The sequence below is a fragment of the Strongylocentrotus purpuratus genome, unplaced genomic scaffold (assembly GCF_000002235.5).
Source record: "Strongylocentrotus purpuratus isolate Spur 01 unplaced genomic scaffold, Spur_5.0 spur5_scaffold_21, whole genome shotgun sequence".
NCBI lineage: Eukaryota > Metazoa > Echinodermata > Echinoidea > Camarodonta > Strongylocentrotidae > Strongylocentrotus > Strongylocentrotus purpuratus.
This window is the reverse complement of record NW_022145607.1, coordinates 7,902,510-7,924,887: the sequence shown is the minus strand read 5'-3', so window position 1 is coordinate 7,924,887 and position 22,378 is coordinate 7,902,510. Positions and strand designations below refer to the sequence as shown.

Genomic DNA, 22,378 nt, shown 5'->3' with positions numbered 1-22,378 from the left:
CCTCTCTCTCTAATTCTCTCTCACGATTTCTAACTCCCTATTCTCTGTCTTTTTTGAAAAATTATTTTGTTGATTTCACAAGAAGCGTAAGCAATTATATTTTGTTGCTCCATAACAGGTTTTTGGTCGAAGCTTGTATACAATACTTTGTATCTTTATGATGATAATAAGAAACACAAAACAAAGATTAGCACAGACAACATATTCTTCAAAGTGAACAGAGTGTTTTAATCCCTGTAAAAATCACAAACATAACAAAACGAAGCTGATTATTAACACATGGAATACAACCTTACTATGGACCTCATAATAATTCATTTGCACTACCTTTTACAGGTTTCAATAAATAAAGACACAAAGAAAAGAAATTCATCACATATCTAAAGTGTAGGTTTAATACAACCCACACATCAGTATTAAAATTACATTAAGAAACATATTTGACATTTTCATTTTCTTTTATTCATCCCACATCCGTGACTTCTGTAAAGGAAATGGATTATTTTCTCATCTGATAATGGCACGCAAAATACAAGGGCAAAACATATCAAATTTTTTGGAATGTTGGGACTACATTGTAAAAATGATCAGATGAATTAATTTATTTTATAAAAGGCAAAGGTGGCATGTTTAATATGATGTATAAATAACTGTTTGCTACCAATAAATATCTATTGCCTCACTGAAGAGAATGTGGTTAGGAATATATTACAAATTTAAATAGTTTGCTGAATTGACCAATGATTAATTCATGTTTCAATAAATTAAGGATTAATTCATGTTCCAATATATGTGGATTCCAATATTTGAATTTATAGATCACGGAAAAGGGTTTTGATTGTATAAATGTAGTTCCTCAAGGAGATAATAGTTTAATTTCTACAATTTGATGCATGAAATATGACACAAGTCCAGCGATGTTGTATATGGATAAGAACAAGTTTACATTACAAAGCACTATACAATATCAGAGATGGGCGAAGAAAACCTCATTACATTTTACGACCTTGATTTCGATCTAAATTAATATCATTGAAAGTAATGAAAAGATGAAAGAATATGAATAAATTACAAAACAATTAACTTTTCCACATGAAAATGAACATTTGAGTTTTTAACTCATCGGTGAATGACAGCAAGTTGATGAATAAATTGAAAAAGCATGGATTATCATTAAAATATCACTTAAATTTAAGGCTGGCGTAACACTGTGCAAAAAGGCCCATTCTATATGAAAGAAAAGTTTGTCACATACATAATGTATACTGGCATATGAATATGAATAATCAACATTTCAGATATCTCAAAATAATTAACACAGATCTTTTCAATTTGAAAAAAAAAACCAACAAATTTGTTGAACCTTTGTACCACACTTCAAGAACTACATACCTTCATGTAATTCTCTCTCTCTCTCAAAAAAAAAAATTTGATCCAACATTGCCACACATATTGAGTTAAGATATATTATGGTTGTCTCACAAAGAGATTGTCCCTTTGAGATGAAAAACCCACAAATTTCCCGCAATTAAAGGAAGGAAATCACCAAAAACCTCTTCGAGTTGAAACTTCAAGCATACTGCAATAGTCAAACCATAATCTCAAATCATAAATCTACCCTGCTAAAAAGCACGTTTATGTTTTCAGTTCTCACCTACTATTTTCTCCCCCCCCCCCCCCCCCCATTTAAGATATCTTATCTATATTTCATACTGCATACACTTACAAATCTTGGGACATTCTATGTAACATCAATGCTGATCAAAATAAAAACTTATACACATCATGGAGCCCCATCGTCAAAATATTCACATATTTTACAAATTCAAAATATGTTCTCTTTCCTTTAAAAAAAATACACGCTCGACTCTTATGAAGAGTCTCGATAATATCCACTTCACTCATTGCACAGGGTCTTTGATAACATTGCTGTACTTATCACAATAATGAAAACACACATTTCATTCTTTTTACAAGTTTGAAGACGAAAGAAAACTTCTGTATCTGTATGTACATGAAGGTGAGCTTCATAATATCTACTACGACATTTACAATGAATGAGTATTAATTTGTTCTTGTTTCGTGACAAGCTTGTCTATCATGTGATCGTCTGTTGAGAGCCGGGAGGGCGTTAACTCTGTGTTAGAGCATATGAATTCATACCTTTCAGACTCTTAATAGACAATACAATCATCCAAAACATGAGTTATATTTCTTTAGTAGGGTGTAGAATCTTGCATTGCAGATAATTGTTACTGTACATGAATCTTGCAATATCAATTCATGCCTTTCGTCTCACACATTTGAACTATATGGTACATAAAATTCACTATGTACACTCCATAAATCCTCTGTTCATTCAAGAATGATGATGATGATGATGATAATGTGAAGCAATATGATACAGCTCACACACACGCACACACACAAACACGTGCATGAGACTACATGGAATGGAATGACATTGAAATAATGAATCATGAATATTATAAAACTTTAAGGAGCCAGGATGGTGTTTCTCCAGTCAACATGATTAGAAGCTGAGGAGTTAAACCTCACATCATTTATGCAGATCACTGCAATCCACTTTGCATCAAGTCTGAATCAATACCTAGGTACATAGCAGTGTTGCAGAGAATACGCTGATTTCAAATCTATTAAATAGAGTCCATATCCTTCACACAGACAGTCTCAAAAGTTTCTCAACGATCTTCTAGGATTCAATATGGCCGCCAGACGTCCTCTTTTCTTGAGTCGTCTACGGTGGGTAAATGTCCGACGGTGGTGTTGATATTCATTTGTCCCATGCTTTGTTGCATGGGTGAGATGTTAGTGACAGGGCTGTGGTTTCGATGTTGCTGCATGAGCGCTACCCCACTGTTATGCATCCCACCCATGCTCTGTCCCATGGTCCTGGCTGTATTGAGTTCAATCTGGCTTTGAGGATGGCTACCATAGTTAAGAGCCACCGTCAGAGACATCTCAGGATGAGGGATATGAGGGATGCCTTCCCCAGGTCTGTTATCATGTTTGATCTCTTGCTTGTCCTCCGGTCTCGTTGACGATGGCAGCATTGGTAGATGTGAGCTATCGTAGTAGGTTTGCGACGACGGAGACGACATGTAGAGGTGCGGGTAGAGAGGGTAGGGGGGTGAGTTTGGCAGGTAAGGGGGCGACGTTAGAGTGACGGGCGTGGCGGTGGAGGAGCTTGAGAAGATATCTTGAGATGACAGAGGGAACGGATTGGGGGTCATTGGCAAGATGGTGCGCGGTGATTCGACCCCGGATGACAGCACTGACATGGAAGAAGGCGTGAATGATACCGAGCTGACGGCGGCCGGAGTCGATGGGTAGACGAAGCGGGGGTCTTGGACCTCGCTGGACCGGGTGATGGAGGTGGGGTAGAGGGAATCAGGCTTGGGATATTGCTGAAGGGTAGAGTTCTGCTGACCTAGCAACGCAAGCTCCGTAGGTTCAGTCTTGATCTGTGCTGAGAGGATTGATGTGTCCGAGGGTTGGGCGACCGATGATTGGTAAGGATTGTAGTAAGACCACGGCTTCGAAGCCTGCCCTTGATGCTGAATATTATCTGTAGCAAGAAGAAAGAAGAAGAAACACAGCTCTGTTAATATCATTGCACACTTAATTGCATACATGAAGGGGTCTATCAATGGGACCTTTTATTCTACTATGGGTTTCCTTCAGCAGAATTTGAATTACATTAAAAAAAAATGAAATTGAGCAATTGATGAACATATCTGAATATAACATAATTAATATATTCTATTAATATGTTAGAGAGCAACTTGCTAAATAAATACCTGTGCTTTAACAGTTCCTTTCCCCAGAACAGGTTTATTAATTCTTTCAAATTACGCTTTTTTTTTATAAAATGCCCATCAGAACCTGGAAATGTTTCCCAGGTAAAGGACTGTGTAGAGAGCCCAACATAGTGACATTAGTAGTTGAAAAGAACATCGTCATTTAACAGCTGATAACTCATGATCCATGTCTCACACTCAACATGAGTCATTAGAAAGGTCAGCCAAAAGTTCAACCTTTATTTTCCCCCTTTCTCTCTCTCTCTCTCCTCCTCTTCCACCTCCTCTCACATATATCTCTACTGCTTCAGCATATGAATCATAGCTTATGGTATGAGTTACTGTGTAATTCATCTACACAATGTCCTCCTTGTTTGCAAGGGACCCAAGATAGTGATTGTTGGGTTCAATGGAAATTGAATAATACTGCAAATCATGCTCACCAAATATCAAGTGCTTATTAATTTAAGTTTGGCATGCCATTTGACATGTATGAATTCAAATTATATGATTGCATTTTCTTGTGCCATTTGATTATATATTAATAATCAAGTATACCAATTGATTATAATTAATAAATAAATAACGATACATAATGGATACATAATGGAAACCTCATTTTGGTATTCCTGATGTAACTACCGGTAAGTAAATAGCGCTGGGTAACAAGGGCATCAAATACACCGATACAATAACCATTAGCCAGCAGAATTATGCAACTTCTTGTATAATTGCATTATATATGGTGATATCGTTGCTTGGTACTATAGCATTCCTGTCTTTCCTGCTTCCCTTTGGTTGTTTTATTTTGAAACCAATCAAGAAAGGCCGAGAAGTAGGTCATACCATACTCCAGGACAACGATGGGGTTTCCCCTATCTAAAGTTCCTTGTTTGAAAAAGAACCTGATTCTAAACTACGGCCTTCCTGCTTTAGACATTTGGCTGATGTACAGATATTCAGATAAGTTGTGAATGGTGTGTAAAGTATTATTGTTTACGACGTAGGCACTTGAGAAATGAGTTTAGGTTACGATACAAGATGAAATTGAAATCAATGAAAGGCATTTCCCATGTTTACATGTCCAAGTGTCAAGTGCCTCAATTATACAATTTATTAAGATTTAATCTTTGTTATCGGGGTCCATGTATTGACTTCGGAAAGGAATTAATTGCTTGGAGGAGTCTATTAAAAGTAAAGACATTCTGATCCTCCTAAACTATATATGAATGTCTGAATGTTCTGTTTATTTTTCTCTGAAATCAAGTTCCATGTCCTGGTTCTGTGCCTTCCATTCAATTCATGTACGTGACTTTCCTGTCAATCTGTAGTATGTGCACCTTTTTTACAGGGTGTCTTGTCTTTGAATATTACTGAAGATATCTCATACATGTTTCTCTTTTGGGTATTTCCCAAATAAGGGTAGAGAATTTAGTGATTTCCTCCGATTTTAGTTTTACATCAGCACACCAACAGAATGGTATACTGCCCACTCTTGGTTTCAGTGGACCTACTTAAAAACTTTCTGTGCCCAAAATAGGACATACCATTCTGGTGTGAATCACTTATTCTGTGACACAGGTGATTTCCTTTGTAAAATTTGAGAAAGATATACGTATACGTATACTATTGTTCTTATCATACCAGTGGTGATTGCTGTGACCGATTCTTCAGTTTTCTTTCATGAGTAAATAAATTTCCAACAGCTTATGTGATTATGATAATCCAATTAGCCATATACATGGCATCTTGAGTTCATGAGATCAACGATCCAATGAACCTTTAGAATTAAAGGGAGGCATTTCCCTGAAACTAAAACACCCTTTCATTACCATGTCTTCGCTGCTCTCAAAAGGAAAGAACTCAAGTGCCTTTTATCCTTCCCTTTGCTTCTTCCTGTGTTCCTTCCTGAGCGCTATTGACCCCTAACATACCACTGGAGTGACTACACGTTTCTTGGAAAACTAAACTATTGCCTCATCGCCCTCACACACACACACACACACAGAAATCCTTTGGATTCAATTACAATAGAACCCAGTGTGTGTATGTGTATTCACCCTGTGTATAAGGACAACGCACTACATGTGACGGCTAGTCATGCATGGATTGATCTATCATCACTCACATCCGGAGGGGAACGGAAGGAAGTAAATGGGTACGGACCGAAAACAAGATATTTAAGAAAGACATGTGACTTATTTCCAAGATAACAGTGTTCCCAAATCGATTGTCTGATGACCTTGGATTACACAGCTGATCATCAAATTAAAAAAATTGGTACAAAAACATTTCCTATTACCCCTCATTTAGTCATATGGAAGCACCATCATCTTTGCTTCCACCCACCCACCCACATGGAAGTGGTAGGGCCGTCTGTCAATCAGTATGTAAATGAGGTGGCTCATGAATTATTCATGAGTTGCGTGAGTGACAAGAGTGCCACCAGCTGTAAGTGCATTGTGTGGGTATAGGCACACAGTGCACTGCACTATAATGCCCCTGATACCAATGCACAATAAATACATGCTGGGTAGGCAGCATGCTGGTATGGGAGACGTCTTTGGATTTCAAAGTGCTAAAAATAATTCTTAAGATTATCAGTATTAAAGGTATAATTGAATTGGTATAATCAAAAGATTTCTTAACCCTTCAAAAAGTCAGATAATTCTAGGAGTTTGTCCGACCACCACCCCTCCAGATCAGAAGAAAATATTGACTAGGATGTCATCCCAAAACTGATAGCCCCATAGACATAGGCTAGATCATAACCAATAAAGCTAACATATGAGTTCACTAATTCATGAAAGCAGCACTTATATTAAAATAAAAAATGACTTATATAAATATGAGATCTCACCAAGCCAAATTGGGAAAACCAAGAAGTTAAAGCCATCCAGTAAATTAAATTGAAAGACATAATAAGTTATCAGTGATCCAGTATGCAAAAATAAGAAAGACATTATCATTATTGAAGTTGTGTTCTATTGGAGTATTGTTTTAATTTCATTATTTGCAACTAGGTGAATAACACATAATGCAAGCATGGACTTTGCACATAGTTTCTATCTCAAAGCATGGTCCAAAGGAAGGCAAAATTGCCATTTAAATTTCCTTCTAGTCACTGTCTGTATCAACCTTACAAACATCATTGGTCTGCAAGACAGGCCATCCTGCAAGTAGGTCAAAGGTACATCTCCACCCTCCCCTTCCCCCTCCCCTGTAAATTGGCCCCTGATGACCCCTCTCTTGGGACCAAACACCAGACACATCCCCCTCCTCAGGGACCTAGATCCTGTCTAGCAGGGGGGCCCACACCACTCCAATCAGACTTGTCCTCGTCTGAGGTCACACTCCAACCAAGCACCTACTGCAGTCTTGATAAGACTTCCGCAAAAGACTATTTGTTTTGACCAAACCAGGGCCTGACCAAACCAATCACTGACAACTATACTTGGTAAAGCTATGCTGTCAAAATCGCAAGATGATGAAGACACTAATGATATCAAAACTTTGATAGTAACTTTTTGTTCTTTGAAAATAACCTTCTTACAGAATACAGTTATCCAATCATTACAATACTACAAAAAAAAGACAATATGAACAATCTTGAATTTTGAGGTATTATTTATTGTCGATCAAGACTCTGTCATGAGATCTAAATGGAGACCAGACTACTTTGAAAAAGAATGTGCTCTATATGCAGCATTCTATTAATACTTCAGGAAACAAATTTTACCAAACCGTAAACCAATATTATCCATTCAAGACCTATTGAAATCATAAGCTAGGGTAATGATATTGATATGATTGCAGGGCCCTCAGGGAACAGTTTGTATACTGATGAGGCTACCCTGGGTAAACAAGACACATTATTATTATTATTATTATAAGAAAATGATAAATAAACACTGATCTCCAACATTTTGAAGAATGTCATACATTTGATGTTTGAATTTTTCTCGGGCATCAGAGTTCATAGAACTCAACAACTCAACAAGGCTAGTTATGTCTGGAAGGGCGGAAAGGGAATCCAATTTGTCAACCTGCATGGGCTATCCCTATTCCTGATTAGATATCCTTACAAGTGAGAGGGAAGAGACCTTCCAAGGCTTTACTGTCAATCTCAGATGAATGCTTTCTGGTTTTTAAATTTGTATTTCAAAATGAATTGAGAAGAAATCATCCAGTGATGAAGAACTCAATTTAAATTGAAGAAAATGCTTTTATTAAAATGTACACATTATTTTACTTCATAACAGTTCTTGCATACAAACAAAAAATGCTAATGATAATAACAACAACAAAAAAACAAAAAGAATAAGTGGATACATAAAATCTGTTTATATCTATGTCTTTAAAAAAAAAAATACAGACAGATTAATCATCATATCCCTTTTTGAAATTTGTTGTTTCGTCTGATGCAGGATACAAGATTGTTATAATGTTGAAATATTTTTGTGGAATCTTTATATCAAATTTTTAAAAGTCTTGAATCAAAATCATCAGAATATCTATCATGCAAGATTATTATAACAAATCTGCACATCTTCAAGCTCCTAGGTTGAAAACAGTATAGGCCGCTGAGTGTATTTCTGTTCTTGTTGTCATAAGAAGAGGAGAAGACAAAACGGTTTAATATTTGATAATACTTTGGAGAAAATTAGACTCCCAGATTTGTCGGAATGATAAAAGAATCTCTGGCTGAGAGAGAGAGAAAGAGAGAAGGAGAGAGAGAGGGAGAGATAGAGAGATGCAATTCTTTAATTGTGTGTCATTGACCGACTGAAATCAATGGAATCCCACCACAATCTTCACTTATATTGATCAGCCGTTTAGTACACACACTCGTATCCCTTTCTCATTTCACCGACAGATTTCCCCCAACATCTAATTCCATCTTGATTTGGTCTAAACACGCAATGGATTTGGGCAATTTTCATGGTTTTGCTCTCGCCGATCGATCGCAAAATATTGGCTTGTGGAGGGAAAGCTCTATAGAGAGCTATAACTGCAATGCCGGATGAAACACTATATTACAGTTGTATAATATTATATCTTAACATTTGATTTAGTAGTTTTTCCAGGTCCTCATTGCAGCTAGGAAGATAAATTCATATCACAGATTAAATTGTTACTTTTATTCCTTGTCTGCTTTCTATCCCATGCTAAATGATTCTTTTCAACAATAATTATTGATGTAAGTTCACTTGAAGTTATTATTTCATTATTCAACAAAACTTGTTCTCTAAATTTAGAATTAATAGCAATAACATCCGCTTTCAACCCTGGGTATATCTACGTGAATACATCATCAAAAATTAAAATGTCTGTGTTATCCATTAAATCAAATTGTTCAAATTAAATTATATATCGATAATGAGGAAACAAAATGTATGCCTTAATACAGATCAGTGCCATGACCTTTAATATGAACCTCAAAAGGAAACATTTTTTATTCGTTGGAGGGAGGGCATTTTTTTCCTCCAAACATGTAAAAAATGAATTATGCCATATATCAATATTGATAATTCTTCTCTAAATCGTCGCTGTTTTCACGAAGTGACGGTAGTGAAAAAAAATTGCATTCACTTTGCGTTACGATTTTCCTCACTACCGTCACTTCGTGAAAACAAGGACGAAATGTATTAATGTAACATTAACTGTAGCCATATTTTGACAATATTTCTCAAGAAACTAATTTGTGTGAAATGGTTAAACTTGAAAAGCAAGACACTCGAGAGACAAAAATGGGGGGGGGGGGGGGGCTGTTGAAAACATTCAAGAAGGGTATTGTGGCTGTAGCTATGTTTGTACTGTTCTGAAGATACGTTAGAAACGTGTCAAATTACACCACAGTAACACCACAGCAAGAGAAACAAGAGAACAAACAACAGGACGCACATCTTATGGTGTGAACTAAACCATTAAGGTAGAGACAGTGGGAATGCACTGTGAAAGCATCTCGTCTCTAGGACTGAGAAGAGGAAACCGGAGTCGCGTTGCAAGACATCATGAAAGTCTCCTCTTTCTATTTTCTCTTCTTCTTGAACATTTTTGTAATGGTGGATGGCGGGTTCCAATTACGTTCTATTATTCATCTGATTGAATCAGTCATTAAAGTGGGGAGATATTTGATAGCCATTGTCTGGTCGGAAGACAGGTAAACAGGACTTAAGGGAAAAGAAAGAAAATATGAAGACGGATACCTAATACTGGGAGAAGGTACGGATTGTCTCTCTTCTCATACCCCTTCCTCTACCCACTCCACCCCACCTACAGCATCTCCATTTTTACTTCTTTTTTTTGGGGGGGGGAGGAGGGATAGAGTGGGGGAGGGTGGCGTATCATGAACATACAGTATGAAGCAACAAGCATCAAATATTCTGTCACTGGTTTTGCGAACCGACATATCGCCCGTTGGGAGCCAAAGGAGCGTTAACTCATATACTTAAACACTGAGTTAAGGCCCTTTTGGCTCTGAATAAACAATAATTATCCCCTGCATACTTAAGCCTACATGGACATACCTGCAGTAGGCCAGTTCAAAGAACCAGCAAACAGAGTTAAGACTTATTTTATTTCTATTACTAAGTTGAGGAGCGGGGGAAATATGACAATTAGGGCCAAAGAAAAGGAACAAAATTTTCAACCCTAAGGAAAGCTGGGAAAACTAGCCGTGCAAACTTAATAAATTCTGTGATCACAAGTGAAATATTGAAAGGACAGTTTTTATAGCTTGACAAGAACAATAGTTTTAGATAATTCTCTATGTTTTTCAATAAATGATTTTTTTTCATTAATATCAAGCACCAGAAGCCTCTGTTTAATGTTTATTCTTTAGCTGGGTCTGCAGGCTGCCGTTCTGACAATCTTCAATAAACCCATTTCTTTCATGTTACAATAAAGATTTCACTTACAGATCTGCAGTGTACTTTATTACAACCTTTAAAAAGAGTTTATGTTTTTTACAATGTATTTGAGCTTTTCTTTCAGTCTTTCAAATACCACAACCCTGAAAAGAAATGAATCAATTTGGAAGTGGTTTTGTGGCATCAGAGAATTAACAAAAAAAACTATTCAAATATCCTAACTTAATAATTTGAATAAAAGAGAGATTTTTAATATGATCAGCATATCGAGCTGGAGAATACACACAAGCTCAACTTATAATTGGCTACAAGAGACTTACCATAAAATGCCCATAAATCACGGCACAAAACAAAATTAAGGCACAGCAGCTGTAAAATTCAGTCTAATGTAATATCTCTTACATACACTAAAACAACAATGCCTACTTGCGCGTGGATGTACCTGCATATATTCGAAGAAGCTTGTGGTGGGGTTGTTATTTCTGTATGATTGCGTGCCACAAGTAATTGAGCACCACACTACCATATCACGACAAAAAAAGAAGAAGATGAGATAGCAAAGATAACAAATGTTTTTTTTGAAAATCTTTTCTTTCTCCCACGTCTTCTCCGTGACAGACTGCCTGTCTCTTTTCTCAGTCACATGTATCTTCTTTGAATCTAGAAATACAAGCATGCTTTTACATAAAAGTAGATAACATAAACGAGTGCAGGAAATTGTCTCAGTCGTAAATTTCTCTCTCTCTCTTTCTATTTTTTTCGATCTTTTTTCTCTGTCTCCCTTTTTCTTTGTTTTCTGTCTCCATCTCTCTGTCTTCCAGTTTCTCTCCATCTCTCCCCTATCTCACCTCTCCCCCTCCCTTCTCTTTCTCATTTCTAGTCTCTTCCCTTCCACCTTTTCTGCTGATGAACTTGTAGTCCACATTGTCCTTCTATTTTCACCCTCAGTCTGTGAGAATCCAATCAGTTATTGTGATCACCCTGCCAGGCTGCCAGTCAGCCATTCACCTATCAATCTCTCTACCTCCCAGTCCAGTCCAAACTGTTCATCCAGCGCTAACAACACATCAGTCAACGGGGACATTATTGCAAATGAAATGACGCAAATGGTTCATTAGCAAACGGGTATCACCGTGATGGGCAAGCAATCGAGACTGACTTTCAGCTATTCTTTCCCTTTCTCCTTCTATACCCTACACCAAGGTTGCCTCCCAATGCAAGGTTAATCTATTAGCCATGGATGGTAGTAGAGTTGAAGGTTAAAGAACTCTTTTTATGACGGTAACAGGCTAACAGCCTTCCCCTATGAAAGCACTGCTGTCATCGGCAGCATCGGGCGATCTTGACCTACAGCACTGCAAGGTAGTCAACAAAGATTCCCCTCAGGAAATTCTCTCATTTAAAACATCGTTATTAAGGTGACAAAATGGGGAGTTCTTATAATCATCTATCATTTCACACTCAATAGATCCACGTCCATATGTGGGGTCACTGTCACTAGGTCATGACCAAAAAGGTTTTATGGAAGTAGCATACCAAGGTATCGTCAGGCTGCAGAAGGCATAACCGATCCTGGCATACCATGGCTTGGCTCCAAGAATATCAGGGTTGTCTTTAGAACCTGGCTTGTCAAAGGGTTAATGTAAATATCCATCGTCTTTCCTCATTCTACCTAATCTATGTTACTAGCAAGCAGGTGCAGATTCAATACTATTTAAAATGTCTTGAATAAACAACATATATGGCTAATTCTGGAGATCTCATTGCTCAAGTTCATACTCCCTTGATTCCTCTTGTGCTGGGTCGAAAATCACAAGAGGTGGTTTTACGCATCAGCCAGGCTGCGAGGCAACCCAGGAATGACTGCATCTTTTCGTCAACCTTCAAGAGCACTCACCGCTCAAGACATAGACGTTTGTCCAGCGTGTGAGCTTACAGCCTTGGCCCTGGCTTTCGCAGGATTAAAACTATAAGTTCACATGAACGACGCCGCCTCAGCTGCTAGCAGGGCGACCGAGAAACCACCCAAAGTTCCATCGTTTTGAACAAAACATCAGACAAAATGGCAAACAACCGATGCCTCAGCTGCTACGAGGGTGACCGAGAAACGACCGAAAGTTCTATCGTTTTACTGAAAACATCAGACAAAATGGCATGTAGCCAATGTATTTGAACTTAGTAATCAGTCATCTCCAGGTCAAGTTCAAGGTATTTGTTTGGTTTGTGGAAAACATTCATAATCAAAGGATGATAAGTTATATATAAATATAAATTCTCATCACAGGCATAATTCTACTCATCTGATTAAAGCTCTAGCAGGCAGGGCTCAACACGAATAGAGAGACAGTGAACATGGGCAACCAATCTTAATTTTAGGTTCCTCAAAATGAAGAAAAAAATAAAAGTTTAGCTGAGGCCCAATGCACAAAAACCCCTTAAAATAAATTAGGACCCTCTTACCAAAAAAAGATACCCTGACCCCAGAGAAATTAAATTTTGTTTATGATTGTTAGGATTACCTTGGGACTTGTCCTACAAATTAAATTGTATTGCACAAACAGATAGCAATGGTAGAGTAGCCGATCAACGGCACAATCCCTGAAGCACAGCCCTAGCTGAAGGCCGACTGGGACTTGGCATTATGGGCATATTATGCAATGTGTTTATATGAACAATAATTATTGGCAAACATGGCAACTCGGACATTGCTAAAATGACCGATGCCTGACCCTCTCTGGCTATTCAACTCTGGTCAATGGAAAGTCCATTCAAACATTTCCTCTCTTTTTTTTAATAACATCATTAGATCATCAAGGGATTCTTTCTACTCCTTTCATGTACTCAATCAGCTCTCATTTAATTCATTCAATTGAAAGTCAACTCATATCTCATGATGATTAATAAAAAACATGGCCTTACCCATCCCCCTAACAGGATAATGTATGTCATCGACTTGTATTAAAAAAAAAAACTACAATAGGTACTAGCAGTATACATGTACATGTAGCCTTATCATAAGCCCAGAGAATGATTTGCAAATGATATATTTCTAAATGTTATTCATAATTATAGCTCTTGAAAGCAATGTGTTTGGTGTTTGAGCCATATATTGAATGCTACAAAACTTCATACATTTCACATCTACAATCAGTCACCCCAAAATATTTGTAAATACCGGTAACACAAATTTCAATGCAAGCTAGGGGTAGTCAAATGATGATGACATTCATGTATGAGAACATGTAGTGTGGGTTTATCACAGGTCACAAGTCATACGTGTTTAATTAAAAGAAGTATTATCACACAATTTCAACTCTCGATCACATATGGTAAACCAATTCTTTCCCACAGAGTGTACAAAATGTCCAAAAGAGTCATTACAAATTTAGAAAAAACAGTTTGATATGAAGTCAAGTGAATGACCTTACACGTACATGTATTAATTTAAACACCGTTATAATTATGGGCTTAGAAAAATTTGATGAGCTAATAAAAGTATTAGAATACAAGAAACCAACCACAAGCTGCCTCTCCCTATTGCTTACATAATCTTGTTCATGTTTCCTTCTAAGTAACATAGAAACCTAATATCATTAATAGGAACCTAATAATACGAGCCATTACATTTAATTGTAATTCTTTGTAATTAAGCTCATGAAATGTGTTATCTCATAGGTTGAAGGCTTGATAAAAGTACAGACGAAAGGCCTTCAGGCACTACAACGACGATAGTAAGGAGATGTAATGTAATGTTGTATTGTGTGAATCATGGAGTATTTGAATGTTCACTTCAACAAGTCTATGCCTGCCGAAGACATACGTGTAGAACTCTAATGCAAAAAGTGTTATAATCAACTGCAGAAGTGCAGTAATCATATCGTCTGTTATAGAGCCAAAAGAGCATTAACTCATATACTTGAACAGACAGTTAACGCCCTTCTGGATCTGAACAGACGATTATATAGAGTTAAAATGAGCATATCACTGGCTTTAACACCACGCTTCATTGCACTCGCTTGGTCAACGTTCTTTAATTGCTGCCTGCTTCAAGAAAAGAAAAGAAAAAGCGGGAGCCGAGTCACTGTACTATAATACCAAACATGCGCTTACTTACAGAAATGCAGGGAGATGAAATCAAAGTATTTTGCACTTTAAAAAGTGCAAGCAGATAGCATCAGAAAGTGCTTGATACAGTTAAGATTGCTATTTGCCTGAAAATATACAATGCACTTTTTTGGATATATGTTTCTGGAGATTTGCTTGAAGTCTGTTGCCAGTGATGATTTTTTGTTAGTATGGATTGAAGGAAGGCTGAGCAGATTCTTTCTTTGAGTGTATTAAATTATCTTTTTAATAGCCAGAAGGACATAAACTCTGGGTTACAGAATGTGAGATAACCCCCTTCTGGTTCTCAAGAGAGAGTCAGAGTCAAAGCATCATTACATGGTCACTTTATGAACCCTTTTCATCATAATCTTCTGATGCAAACTCCTCTTTTTTTCTTTATTATCAATACCTTCAACTTTACAGCTGAATTTCAAAGTACATTCAGTTATGCAGATAATGTATCGTTCCAAAAACAAACATGAACATTCAAATGGCATTGAACCGGATTCCTGTGTTTTCTTTGCAGATTAAAATGTTGTTTTTGTTGCATTTATTTTTAAAAGCCTTCAAATTGGAATAGCTATTTTAGGGCTCTGCCGTGCATATATGGTTATCAAAATCTTGGAAGAGAGGAAGTCCCTCAGTCCAAAACAAAGGATGTAGGTTAAGGACTGGATATAACTGGCTTATTGTTATGTTATTGAATCAATCAATAAAGCAAAAACAGTTTTAAAACACCCATTTATCATGTTCCCGAGACATTTTCATACTCAGAGCACAATAGTTTTTGTGGATAAAAAGTTTTAAATTCCATAAACAGGAAGTGACACAAAAAGTGCACTTCAATAATGACACAATAGGTGATTGAGTCTATTAATCAGGAGCAGAAAAGTTCATTCAGACCTGCCATTCTTGACTACCATTTTGGGTCTAAGAATGATGAATATATCCTGTCTATAATTGTGTATGCATCCTGCCATATGAGCAATTATTTCTGTCCCCTCCCCTCCCCCGCCCGAAAAAAAAAATGATAGAAATTGTACTCCAGATGTCTGGTAGGTGAAAGAGTCTGGCTCTTGATCGGTATCAATGAAAATAATCACAATTATGAATAAGAAAAGAGGACCTCTATTCACACCAAGCAGCATACACTTACAATCAAAGCGACCCTGGAAGCTTCATTAATTATGAAGATTTGGTGTGAAAGAGAGGGGAGACCCACAGAAGTCCATTTCCGGTTGCTTTGTGCGAGAGAGAGAGAGAGAGAGAAAGGTAGGGAGGTAGGGAGCGTAGAAGGGTAATACAAGGGTGTATGTTACTGTGCAATGAGGCGAAAGGAATAGCAAAGGGTACCCATTGGAAAGAGAGGTTTGGGGCCAATCTCCTCTCTGCCTCCTCAGCCGCGACGAAAGGGAGCCACGCGGACCAACAAAAGAACGAGAAATTACTCGCTTGTTGCCGTTCCGAGGGTAGGGGCAAAGGGTAGGCAAGCGCCCGGCAAATTGGCCTGCGGAGACGGTACGCTCTGACGCTCGCGCACTCTCCTGGAAGACGTACGGCTCTCATGTGAACCCGGTCCTAAATGCCTAAATGGACGGGGGTGGCTATTATACAATCAGGGAATCGTGACGTGACTGGCTAGAGGAAAGGGGGACACTGTGTGTGCCTCAAGTGATTTATGCCAAGAGCGTCATGGGATCCAGCTATGGCCATTAGAAGTAGAAGCTAGGGACTCATGAAAATGGAGATGTGATGGAGGGGGTGGATATGGCCATATTTTTCTCATTCCCCATGCAAGATTCTTGACTTGGACATGCAATTCATCATAGGGATGCTAATCAGGGCTCAAATTCACATCGGATGGGAAGGTGTCATTTTTCAACTGATGGCTTGAAGAATGTCACTTGATAATAACCATGAAAGAGATTGCACTCACTGTAGGGGAATTTCTATGAATTTTTGTTATAGAATAAATCCCCAACCGCATTCTCTAAGACATCAGAGATGAAAATGCATTAACATAAATTAAACCAAACAAAGTATTCAATAGGTTAAAGGAGGAAAACAAAACTCTCAAAAAAGGTATAAACTTGTAAAATCTTTTAAAAATACAATTTTCTGAAAACATGCCAAGTGCAAAAAACGGTAGCCTACTACATTACTTGGTGACTTTCCTGGACATTTGCCAATCAACGAAAAGGTCTGAACTCTTGCTCACAAATCTTGATGATTCTTTTGAGCCTCCGCCTAGTGACCAGTCATAATGTGGTTGCATAGTGAACATATGTGCCCTTATCTTGAACCAGAAAGACATAACTCTCCTTGACAGCACCTAACCCACTTTTCATACTTTCTCATGAGGAAGGGTGCCAAAATTATCAGGTGCAAAAATAGGTTTTACAGGAGGCGTGCCCTGAGAATATAGCTAAGAATTGATATTTCCCAGCTCCCTTCAAGGATGAGCAACGATGTTTGATTTGTCACCTCGTAAGTTTATATTTTCGTCTGCCGTTGCTGTTTCAACCCACCCTCTACTTTCGCCCTTTCGCCCTTTTACCATTACCAGGTAACTGCTAATCGAAAATCTACTATGCCCTTATTCTTCATGAGATGGACAATAAGAATTGTCAGCACAAGAGAGATACACCTCCAAGTAGCACTAGTATTTATTATTTTTCTTTTAATTTGACAAGAGAGTGTGATTTCACAAGATGATGATTGAAAACATGCTCAAACTAATGGAGCTGACAGCAGGCAATAAATAGCATTTTTTTTAATTTCATATATTGTACTAAATACGAAGTATAATCCTTTTTTGAGGGAAAGATATATTCTGTTAACATTTAAACAATTTTATTCCAAGAATAAAGTATCAAAGCCACAATAATTTGTTAGAAAAAATAATATTCTGTGACATTATATTCCCATTAATGGTGTTAGTTTGGCATCAGTAGAACTATCTCAGCCCAATCCCTTTCCTGTCAAGCCTGGAATAACTAAATACTCTGAGAGTACAAGAAGGAATATTCCAAAGAGGGAATCGAGAGAGAAGTGGGTTGCAGCTTTGTAACGATATCAGCACCACCTCCACACGTGTAGCAGACAGCGGTGACATTTAGTAGCATTAAGCCACCGCCATTGCGTCGACTGATTCTCATGTTCTTCTCGATTTCTGCATCTGTTTCGCCAAAGAATAACACCCAGCCTAAAGGATGTTGGAAAGGAAACGAAACGAATACAGGCTAGATCGCAGAAAAAAAAGACGGAGAAGAAAAACACTCGAGATGGAAACATTGTCATTGGAAACTGGGGAGACAACAGCGCGCCATTGTCTTGCGTAATTGGTTCAAAGTCCAGCGATTGATCGTAGAAGAAATGTTGGTGTGGAAAAATCAAAACAAAATGAAATTTGGTGACCACAGACTGAAGATTCCTTCCGACTAATCAGACGCATCTCTAGAGCACTCCGCCAGGCTCAGCGCTTATGTTCCACACTCAAATTGATTTTTGCTTTCGGCTACAGACAAGAGAAACAATGGCTTCACAATGTCTCTCCATATGTTTGTCCATCTTAATCCATGTCCTGTATTTTTGTTCTCTTTTCTTTATCATATTTTCACTCATCTCTTGTTTTCGTTGTTGTTTAGAGTAATTTCTGACTTGTTGAGTAGTCAGACCGCAGCTAGCAAAACCATAACGTCAATGGATTGCCACCTGGTACGAAGGCAGACAAAGCCATCCTTAAAATCTTTCTGTGTTTTGTGATATTTAAGCATAATACCGATTGAAATCAATTTTTAACTTTATGGATTTCATATTCAAAACTGAACCACCGATTCCAGAAGAAAGAAAAGTTTCATCTGCATATCTCCATTGGCTATTAATTGATTGGTTTACGGGTACATGAATTTTTGTTAGAAATCTGGAAATGAATTTCACAACAGATTATAATAGCTGTTTTCAGGTCTCCCTCTCTATATTATGAAAAATTGGGGTAATAAGGAATGAAACCTAATTTGAAACAATTTTTCTGATTATTCCTTCATGAAATGCATCATAAACAACTTCCAATAATGACTCATCGGATGTCTCCTATTTCTAGTATCCCTTATCACTACTCCTTCAATCCATCTTCATCATATACACACTCTCTGTATGTTGCTCATGTTGCTACTTATCTATCCTTATCTAATCGCATTAATGTATCCCTCTTGATAGCATCCCGCCAATCTCTAACTTGAAATTCTTTCATTTCATTTGCACTTTTTAAGCTTCGAAGCCTTTTTGCAGCTATTTGGTATTTATTACATTTTGCTTCATAATCATACCAAAACAGAAACAAAGGATCCATTACAAAACAAATCTTCCTCCATCCTCCCGCATGGTCACTGGTCTTCCTCTCTTCATTCTCCCAAAAAACAATCGCCAAAAAAACTAGAATTTCCATAAAAATTCAAAGCAAAAACATCACCATCAGTGTGCATTCCCCCCCTCGTGTGTCAATGACCGTACGTTCATCTCTGTCGGGACCTTACCCTGCATAATCAGCACATGAGAGCAGATTCATGTTAGCACACTACACATTGCACACTTTCCATCTACATCTCTCCCTCTCTCTCCTCCTCTCTCCTCCTCATCCTCCTCCTAAAAAGTGCTCCAAGCTAAGCACTCCCATGGTGTTCCCTAATTTTTCAGACAGTGTTCACACTTTGCCCAATCCTCTCTTTAAATGTAACTATTAATTAAGTCAATCTCAAAGCCTGGTTGGAGCAATGAGAGCACTACGGTAAATCATTATATCAGTACTTTAACATATAATGAACACCCCTGTGACTCCAAGCAGGCGAAATTTTTGTTTTCCACTTTTGGGTTGAGAATATTCCAGAAGTTGATGAATCTAAGCAATGTTATGACATTTCAGAAAGTGATTCCGTCTGTTGGGACCCAGAAGAGAGTCAACTCATACAATTTTTCTATCTTTCTTAAGGCAGGTGAGAATATATTTACCATAGGATCCCGAAGTAGGACTGAGAGGGTATGATCTGGGCATGCGCCCCTGGTTCTGATACGACTGCTGTCTTCCGATGTGATGGTTGGGATGATGGGGGTTGATCTCACCAAAGGGATGAGGGTGGCCGGTGTTGATGATGGGAGGGGGCATCAGACGAGATTCCTGGTCCTTAGGTTTGGGTCCTGGAAGAAGAAGAAGAAAAAGATAGAAGAAATTGTTAACAAATTGTAAAAAAGTGTTTAAAAACATGTTGCTTGGTTCAACTCTTACATCAAGTGCAGCATTGTTTGTGTTGCTATTGAATATTGGAATATACAGGTACACTGTATCATGGTATCACGTTAAAAGAAATTATCTTACGCAGAAACACCATATTGATGAAGCTTGTAATTTGTGGGTAGGGGATGCGTAACTACAATGTATTTACTTCAAGTTTACTATTGCAATCATTACTGCTAAAAATTGTTGGTATTATCCGTATCACTGGTAAAAATATTGGCTGCTTAAAGCCAGAAGGCAATTAAACTCTGTGTGGAAAAACAGAAGACTCAATGCCCTTCTTGCTCTTAACAGATGATGCCATCAAACTTCTAGTTTTAGAATCCATACACAGAGCATATAGGCTACAAGATTAATGGATACCTGTAAGTTAATCTTTTTTTTTCAATTAAAAAAAGCATCAATAGAACTGTTTACACCCCATGTTGTCCTTTCAAACAAAGTTCAAACACAGGAAGGCTCTTCAATACCGATCTCCATCTTATCTTGGCAATAAATCTACAAACTAATCTATTTCCTAAAGTAGGCCTCAAGATTTTAACTGCTCTCAAAGTTGCACCCACTATTGGCTTCTGTTGATTCTACTTTGGACTTCACTGTTTGAACGTGTGATTACAAACTCTTAAGCAAACTTCCGTTTTCAAAGAAACTCTGTGTTCTGTGATATGTTTAAGGATATGGGGAGCGGGGGTTAGTGGAGGTACAGGAGTATATCATACTGAGAATTACAACATAATTTTATAATACATGAAATACAAGGAATATAAACAAATGATGATAATAAATTATCATGGAATGGGCACAAAATCTATTTATTGAGGAAGGGGAGAGGTTTTTGATCAAGGCAAACCATTCAACTGTACACTACATCTATATCTATATTGTACTGAACGACAGAAGAGTGCACTGTACAGTTCAACAAAACAGAAAGAATTGAAACATATACATTCAGCATCCTCATAATATTGGCAACCATCCAGGATTTACAATATATACCTACAACCTTGCTCTCTCTTGGTTTATGAAAGATTGTTTCTCTCTCTCTGTTTAACAAGTATATCTCCATATTAAACATACTAACTTTGATGTGAAAAGTAAACAAAGATTCAAATTATGTCATCAGTACATTTGGACAGCGGCCAGTATTTTAAAACATTTGAAGAATACTTCTTTTACACAAATCATCGCAGCGGAAATGCATAGAGCGCTGGACTCAGTTCCTGTATACGTGTTTCACCTCACATCATCTGTCTTTTAGATTGTTTGCAGATGGAAGACTGCTTCTCCTGGCCCTCAAGTTCAAATATAATATCACAACAAAGCAAAAACACTCAAAGAGCTCTGTTATCAGCCTATTAAGCTATTCAAACTTGAGCTTTTTTCCTGAATGATGTAGCTCTGTGATTGCTGACTGAGTGTCCAACCAAATTTAGCCAACAGAGGGTTATTTCGGGCAGAGAAAATATTTGGCAAGGAGATTAGTGCTTTACCATCTAGTGCAACAACCTGTTAATGGGGAACACAGATTTATTTCTCCCCCACCCCCTCTCTCTCTCTCAACATCAATCTCTCGATCCTATTCTCAAGTTTCAAAATCCTATACCATAATTAATTGATGTAAATAGTAGATAGAAGAGAATTTTAAGTGTAGATGTTCTATCATAATGCATTTAATTTTGATACTATGTAGCATACATAAATGCAAGATGTAAACAAATGTTTGAATAAAACTTATTCAAATAAAAATGAATCAGTACATTGAACAAATATAAAGGCATATGTTCTATTTTAGAGATAAAACTGTTCTACTTTTCATTTCCTAGATCAGTTCCAATAAAATCACAATTTTGTTTTAATTTGGTGAGGGAGGGGGAGTGGTGGATGTGAACAAATACCTATGAAACAGCATTTCTGACCAAAGGTTTTGAAACAGTACCAGTCCTTATATATTCTACCCAAAACCGATCAGATCGAACACACACTCAATACTCTCAAATGCAATATGAAGTACCGGTAGTACAAATATCAAATTTTGTTTGAAAATCCACATTGGCACGCTAGGCTAATACCCTAAGCCTTCTTATCCTTGCCAAAGGATCCCATTAGATACCACAGGAGATTAAGCTAATCCTGCCTAAGAAGTGCAGAGGGATTAAGGTAATATGTATCTATTAGATTTCCTGGCAACCAACACCAGTAAGTGGTAGCTGGATGACATATGAATAATGCATGGCTACTGGTAGCATTTACAGCATTTAAAAGAATAGTGTGGGACTATTAATAGAATC

The 22,378-nt window shown here is 37.5% G+C and overlaps 1 protein-coding gene across 1 annotated transcript in view; it reads right to left on the bottom strand.

Moving 5' to 3' along the window:
• Window positions 1–207: 207 nt before the first annotated feature.
• Window positions 208–22,378, bottom strand: part of SpRunt-1 (protein) — a gene marked incomplete at its 5' end in the record, with an annotated part of 35,716 nt that continues 13,545 nt past the window's right edge. Inside the window, 2 exon segments of the mRNA NM_214614.2 lie at window positions 208–3,589; window positions 19,808–19,993. Of these exon segments, the coding sequence (NP_999779.1) occupies window positions 2,721–3,589; window positions 19,808–19,993 (1,055 nt within the window).